Consider the following 8169-nt stretch of genomic DNA (forward strand, 5'->3'; position numbering starts at 1 on the left):
TCTTCTGTCGTAACACGACATCCTCTAAGGGTATTTTGAAGCGAAAGAAAGGGCTTGAACCGCTTTGATGCAAGTTATGGCTATACCAAAGCCTACCTCTCCTTCCTCTTCTGGGTCTCAATCTTAATCTCTCACCTCTGTGTGCCATCCTGAAGCATGAAGAGGGTACTGTAATGATGGGTGGACAAAAATTGTTGAATATCAGTCTTGAGAATGCTCAAGTATCGCGTCGTCTGGGCCTGCCCCGTAGCAGCACACTTAGGACATAAAAGAGCCGTCTCACTAAACATCTTGGTGTCTTTGTCACCGACCCATCGTCTGCCTTAATGTCATATATTCATGAGCTAATCTCTCTCTCTCTCTCTCTCTCCACCAGGGGAACATACATCATGCAAAACATATCTGAGAACTGCCCCCATGTAACAGTAGTCCTTTGCTCAGGGGTATAAGAACTGCTCACCAGGTTCCACCAATCCTTTAGGCTGGAACAGGTGAAGAAACAGTCCTCTAAATCTGATAAACACCTCATGGAAATGATCATATCCTTGATCTCATTGAACTCCAAGGTCTTCATGTTGTTGAAGTCCTGATACTAGAATGATCATCTCCCCTGAACCCCTACAGCAACAACAACAACTATGGTAGCTGCAACAACAACAACCTTAGACACACCGAAATACCGCTCATCGAATAACTCCATCATCATAATCTTGATAGACCCAAAGACCTCAGGGATGGCACCCTGGACAACAACAACCACCTCAGTAGTGGTAAACTCACGAATGTCATCATCTATCAATCCTGGCCTATCCTGGTCACCAGCTCCAGAACTAGATCCTCTAGAGAATACCATACTAAAAATGAACCAAAACATACCTGAAATGCAACAATTAATGCTATTACAACCATCACAAAGAGCCTAAACCCTCGGGGTTTGTGACTTCCTTGCTATGCATACGAGTCCTATGCTTTCAGTAGTACGAGCCCGAATCATTACAAACTACCCAAAAACAAACCCAACAACTAGGATACGTATACATCCTATTCTCACTATCTTGAGAGTGGATAATCCTCCCTTAACTGGCCTATTACACCCACACTCACTCATGAAACTTCCACCAACCCTGAAGCCGCTCATGCATGCTAATCATACAAAAGATGGATTCTATAGACAATCGAATACTTGATTCTACCCTAAGCCTACAACCAAAAAACGAACTAGAAATAAGGCTAAATCAAACATTCTTAGGCTATAAAATCTTAGTTAGGTACAACTATGATGCACACACTAAGAAAATATAATAATGATCTAAATTTCATTTATCACACAAAAAGTTCTTCTAGGCTACCAGGCATCATACATCAGGCAATTCTATCATGAAATTCCTGAAGATCCCTAGCCTACTTCTAGCATGCAATTTTATCATAATAATAGTGTGAGTAACTTGGGGTATACTTTCTTGCTCCGGCTGATCGTACACATCTCATCCTTCCTTAGTTACTTTTGAAACTAATTTTGAAAATGACTTTGAAAACAATTTGTAATCAATTTTTTTTTTGAAAACTTTATAAATCCTTAGTTTGAGTCTGGATTCACATGGATGCTTATCCAATTCATTCAAACCAGGGCTCTTATACCAACTTGTAACATCTAAAACATCAAGGTAAAAATTTTCAATTTCAAAATCAATCCAAAAGCCATAATTGTTTACAAAACATGGTTCCTAAAAAGGTCAACTCATAAATCAGAGTATCCCAAGATCAAGTCTCATAAAATCCAAAGGATGTGGATGATCAAGCCTTCGCCTTGCCCTTGTCCTCTGAAGTACCTGAAACCATAACAATCAAACTGTAAGCCAAAGCTTAGTGAGTTCCCCTAAAGTACCACACACAACCATACAGATAACAACATGCATATATGAGCCTTCAGCCTAACCGAATAGCCTTATAGGGCCTACAACCTATCTGGACCGCTCTCTGGCCCTTCGGCTTGACTAGTCTGCCTTTTGGGCCTTCAGTCTATCGCGACCGCCCCGGGTATCTTGGCCTTCAGCACAAAGCAGGACCGCCTCAACCCAACCAACCATAACATGTCGACATATAGAATAACAATCAATAACCAAAAAGTATAAGTAATCTTACAGATCTACCAGTCTAACACATACTCAGTGAACACATGTAATCATATACATCTATCAATCTAACAAATATAACATGATACATAATCCAGTGGCCCGACATGGGTGCCTTTAACCCACAAGTACAATGAGGAAAACTCACCTCACAGTCTGAGATGCAGCTAAACAAATCACAGCTCCAACTGCTGAGTCTACCAGTCACCTATACAATAAATAGTGACCTAAACTCAATCTACCACCCAAAATACCTTAAATGCCCATAAGTCAAACTTGGTCAAAGTCAACGGTCAACAATCAAGAGTCAAAGTCAAACTCAACCTCAGTCGACCTCCATGTCGTGGCTAATGGGTTCAACCCGGTCTTGGATAAATCCAGATTCGTACCAAAATAGGCAGTCGTGTCGTGGCCCCAAAGCACCACGTTATGGCAGAGACTGTCTCAAAACAATCGCGGAAACCCCCATCATCGCGTCGTGGCACCCTACTCCCACGTCATGGGAAAACGTTTGAAGGCATAATTCTTTCCAATGTCATTAATTCGTAAAGCCTTTTGCCCAAACTTTCCAGAAAGCATCTTGGGGTCTTATTGATCTCTAAAAATATAAACTTTATGGACATGCATGTCCTCCATCAAATCTAGGTCAAGAAGAGTAGAAAAGGGACCTAAACTTATGCAAGGATCCCAAACCACAACATTTATCAGATCTACTAAGTATAGTATCCTTGGGACTCATAAGAGTCATAAAGTTGCAAACATTATCATTTTGTTTCACTCAAAATTCATCAAAGAGTTCAATCATGCAAGATAATTCTATATCTATAGAGAAAAGATGAAAAGCTAGATTAAAGTTCCTTACAAATGATATAACAAAATGATTACAAAGATTGGAGAGTGTTGTTTGCTTGCTTCTTGCACTTAATCTTCTTCTACTTCCTTCAAAATCACCAAAAAGGCTTGAAAATGAGCTCAAAAGCTTCAAGATTGGTTAAGGTTATGTTTATGGGGCTGGAGAATGATGGAGACTGAAGATGGGCAACCCTAGTGTCCCCACTTTCCTTTAAATACTCGAAAAATTAAGGTTTTCATGACAGAGGGTCTCCACATCATGGCTAATAGATGCCACGTCATGGGGATCATTAAATGGTCCGCAAAACTTCCAGCATCGCCACGTCGTGGGATGCCTTCACCATGACATGGTCACTCCCAAAAATTCAAAATACATTAAAATTAAATACCTCCAAGGATCTGAATATCATAGTCTTTTTGTATCCCTAGTGAGTAGGTCGAATCTCTAATGGTTGTACTTATAATCTCTGTTTGAGAACTCTGTGAATAAAGAATACCACCCCCTGCCCCAGTGGCGGAGCTTCAACGTATATTTTGGGGAGACCGAGACTATTTCTAATAAAAAAAATAGGAGGGGGGGGGGGCACATTCCCTCTTGGTCCTAACAATCCTCTGCCCCTGCCCTGACCGTGGACGTAAGTCATCTTAACTGAAACATGTAAATATTATGTATTTGTGTGCTTTTGATTTCGTATGTTATCCGCATTACTTGCTAACATTTGTTTTGAGTTTTGACAACTATCGTAACTTTTTTTCTAACACATAAAACCATGACGTAGCGTCTTTCAAGTTTCAACGTTATTTTTATAGTACATATATTACATAAGTTAAAAGAGAAGAAATGACATAGAGGACTCAATTTGTAAGATTTACAATGAGTTTGGCCAAATTGTGGGATGTATTTTCAAAATTGCCGTACTTTTACAAACTAATCTCAAAATACCTAACAGAATTTATTTCTGTGAAATATAAAAAGCAAAATACCTACTCATACGTTGACCTCAATTTGATCATATTACTTAATAACCATTCTCGTTTCTAAAAGCTCATCCTCGCAAGTAAAATAAAGTAGGATTATTTTAACATAATTCATTATTATGAGTTCAAACGCTCGACACCTATGTCGTAATCCTATTATTTAACTAAAATAGTAAGAATTACTTTATAACAATCAAATTTGCAATAGTATATGAACAAATGTACAACCCAAAAATTAAAAAGGGTACCCTTAAAATATAAATAAAAGGTACATTTCTCCTAACTCAACACCCCCAATTAATACCCCTACTTTTGAACAGACAACCATATTTTGTACATTTGTTTGGTAATTCAGGGCACTCTTATGATTAATCGATTTACTTTCATAATGTAAAAGCTATTTCGTGTGCCCTAAAATGGAATAATCCAACTTTATTTCCATATTTACTTTTCATTTTACCAATACAAAGTTAAAAACGTATATGTCAAACATAATCCTTAACGATGTGTGATCATAATATACATTTTCCAGCACCGATTAATAATACTTGACATGTAATTTAACATAAAAATAATAGTCCGACTTCAAAGTTATATTTATGCATTACTAAAATAACTAGCCATGATCATTGCAAAAATGTAATTAATTCTTGCTTTTTTTATATACATAAATGCATACTATAATGGTTGTATTTCATATTTTATATCAAAACGAAATACATAAACCAAAAAAAAAAAAGGAACTTTGTATACGAAGAACATGGAAACTATTACCCAATTTCTGAAAAACAATATTTACGATTGCATCTAATCAAGTTAAATGCGAAAAAATGCGATGAACATGATATAATATCCGTCGGATCTGGTTATCTAAAATATGAGTCGGGTTACTCGGGTGCACAACAATCCAACAATGCAAAGTTGTAATTAAGTAACTTTTTTAGAGGCCCCACACAATCTCTCCACTTTAAACTTAATTTACGTCTTACGAGCGTAATTTATATTTTATTATTTAATACACGCAAACAGTGACATTTCAAACATATGAATTTACATAATTGCCCTTACGTACATCTATCCCCATGACTCCCCTCCATAAGTACCCTACACCCACTGCCATTCCTCTTCATACCCACCGCCACCAGCCACCGTTCCTCCAGCAAAGTACAGTGAACCATGACTAAAATGGTAATCACCGGCGGCATTGTCTTCCTCATCGTCACTCTATTGTCGGTAACCGAAGCTAGAATCCCCGGAAACTACGCCGGCGGGGCATGGCAAGGTGCTCATGCTACCTTCTACGGCGGCAGTGACGCTTCCGGTACTATGGGTATGTTAACAGTCACCGGAATATTCCTTGGTTTATAACCTTACTACAAATTCGAAATTTCCAATGCAAAATGTTGACTTTACATTTGTTTCACAGGAGGTGCTTGTGGATACGGCAACCTATACAGCCAAGGCTACGGCGTTAACACGGCGGCGTTGAGCACAGCTCTGTTCAATAACGGACTTAGTTGCGGTTCTTGCTTTGAAATCAAATGTGCCAACGACCCACGGTGGTGCCACCCCGGAAGCCCCTCTATCTTCATCACCGCCACCAACTTCTGCCCACCGAATTTCGCCTTACCAAACGACAATGGTGGTTGGTGCAACCCTCCTCGCACTCACTTTGACCTCGCCATGCCCATGTTTCTTAAAATTGCAGAGTATCGTGCCGGAATCGTCCCCGTCTCTTACCGCCGGTATGCCTTTCTCTCCTCCGCCGTTTCTTTTCAATAACATAATTCCAGTGAAACATACAACATTTTATGCATGAGGTACAAGTTACCAATGATTCGACCGATTTGACATAAATACCCCGAGGCGAGAATATACATCTATTATCTATATCTGTTTTCTATGATTTGACTAAAATGCCCCTGGAACATATTGATTGCGAGCATGTTACTGGTTTAGTGGTTTGCCGTACCTGTAGACGACTAATCGCCTCTATTGTCCTTTCTAGTTGTAGAATTTTCATTTTACTACCCTGAACTATAGCATTTATTAACCTAGCACCCTTTAAATAATTAAATCACTCAATCAAATATAAAAGTTTCTTGATTTCCAAATGATCGGCTTTTTAGATTTGTTAATTGTTATTCCATGCTTTTCATTCGCATTTTAAAATATTTAAAGTGGAACTTTAATTTGACTTTTATATCATTATGATTGTCTTTCCCTTTTTAAAAAAATAAATAAAGGCACTTTTTATTTAAAGCTTTATTTATTTGATCATGTGCGAATATAACTAAAAAACTTGATAGCGTTATTGAGAGAGGGTTTGTACTACGACCAATCGATTTTGGTCACGTGATTAGAGTAAATTCTGTAGGTTCCACGGTACTTTTGGTGTACCCTGCAACACCCTATACGCTTTCATGATTTCATCCTTCTTATACAAAATCAATGCCGTTGGTTGCGCAAGAGAATGTACTAAAACCACAATTATTATTTTATATTTTCGAATATATTAATTATTTTAAAAAATGAGTTTGTTTGATTCAAGGAGAGTTTTTTTTTAGGTTAGTTAATTATTTTTTAGGTCAATAATAAACAAACGTTAGATTTTATTAAATGTTTTATTTTGTGTTTTTTGTTTGCCGCAGTTTATTTAACAATGTTTCAACCTGCTTCTTTATACTAATATTTAACATTCTAAAGTTTTATTATTTTTGACTAATTATTTTTATACCATTTTTATTTCTAATATTAAATTGAATTTGTAACTGATCATATAATTTTATTTACACTCAATATTTTAATGCACTGTTTTGGTTTACACATTGTAATATATTGTTTTTATTTGGTATTATTGTGAAGTACTTTTATTTTCTAAGAGGTCTATTTAAAAAATAAATATTAAAAAAATATTTGGTATTATTGTGAAGTACTTTTTATTTGGTGTTATTGTAAGTAAGTTTGGCGTACTGCTTCCCTAGCTTTTGGAATTGACAAAACTGACCCTTGTATTTGTTATTTATTTCCACAGAGTCCCTTGTAGGAAGGCAGGCGGGATTAGGTTCACAATTAACGGTTTCCGTTACTTCAACTTGGTTTTGATCAGCAATGTTGCGGGTGCGGGTGATATTCAAAAGGCGTGGGTGAAAGGAACAAAGACTAATTGGATGAGCATGAGCCGTAACTGGGGTCAAAACTGGCAATCTAACGCTGTTCTTACCGGTCAATCCCTCTCTTTCAGGGTTACAGGCAGTGACCGACGTACCTCCACCTCATGGAACATTGTTCCTGCCAATTGGCAGTTCGGTCAAACCTTCACCGGGAAAAATTTCCGAATCTAGGAAATGAACACAACTTGCGGCATCTTTTCTCATGCTGATTCAATTTCTACAATCGATTGACTTTTTAAACCATCATATGTGGTTTTTCGCAAAAAGAAAAAAAAAATTGTTCAGGAACAAAAGAAGTGCAAAGTATGATGATTTATAGTGTTCTTTGTATTTTTATGAAATAATTGATTAGTGTACCACGAAAAAACAACTATGATAGTTAGGGAGGTAAAATGCTCTGACTATTGGGGTATTGTTTTTAAGAAGGGGGTGTTAATGCAAAACTCCTCAAAATGTAGGGTTTGTGTAATTGTTAGGTTGAGGCATCAAATATATGCAAGCCCTGTAGTGGTAAAATTTGTGAAGAATGGGTTAGTTTGAAAATATTGTACTTGGCCCCATTTATAATTATGAAAAGGTATATATGTAAAATTATATTTCAGTTTCAATATTCTTATTTGTTGTATAAACCAAATTATATGTAAAACCGAAAGATTTTATTATTTAATTTTTATTTATGTAATAAGTTTACTTTTTGGATATAAACTTTAGAGTAAATGACAGAATTGCTCGAAAACATGATCTTGAAAACCTAGATTCAAAAATCACAAAGTAGAGACTGAAACACCATTAATTAACGAGACTATTCCGTAATTTACTTTACTATATATATATATATATATATATATATATATATATATATATATATATATATATATATATATATATATATATATAAAGTTTACTTTGTTCTTTTCATAAAAACAATTAATTAAAAGTAAGTTTTTTCACATACAATATATTTTTTTTGTTCTTTTTATACATTTGGCAAGTGCTTAAAATCATTAAATAACTTTTACAATCGATATATAGTA

At 36.2% G+C, this 8169-nt stretch overlaps 1 protein-coding gene across 1 annotated transcript; it reads left to right on the forward strand.

Moving 5' to 3' along the window:
- The first annotated feature begins 5090 nt into the window (after positions 1-5090).
- LOC145070064 (expansin-A4-like) lies at positions 5091-7745 on the forward strand. The gene is made up of 3 exons (XM_079016988.1): positions 5091-5292; positions 5389-5707; positions 6997-7745. Exons 1-3 carry the CDS (start codon positions 5139-5141, stop codon positions 7304-7306), a joined length of 783 nt encoding a protein of 260 aa, XP_078873114.1. The 5' UTR covers positions 5091-5138; the 3' UTR covers positions 7307-7745.
- The last annotated feature ends 424 nt before the right edge of the window (positions 7746-8169 follow it).

Source organism: Lactuca serriola, chromosome 8 (genome assembly GCF_051521515.1).
Source record: "Lactuca serriola cultivar US96UC23 chromosome 8, Lser_US96UC23_V15, whole genome shotgun sequence".
Taxonomy (NCBI): Eukaryota; Viridiplantae; Streptophyta; class Magnoliopsida; order Asterales; family Asteraceae; genus Lactuca; species Lactuca serriola.

What these genes read in the sequence shown, in the direction of transcription:
- LOC145070064 (XM_079016988.1), top strand. Translation starts at nt 5,139, where the DNA reads ATGACTAAAATGGTAATCACCGGCGGCATTGTCTTCCTCATCGTCACT. An exon ending in TGACGCTTCCGGTACTATGG is followed by an intron (nt 5,293 to 5,388) that starts GTATGTTAACAG and finishes TTTGTTTCACAG; the next exon opens with GAGGTGCTTGTGGATACGGC. An exon ending in GTCCCCGTCTCTTACCGCCG is followed by an intron (nt 5,708 to 6,996) that starts GTATGCCTTTCT and finishes TTATTTCCACAG; the next exon opens with AGTCCCTTGTAGGAAGGCAG.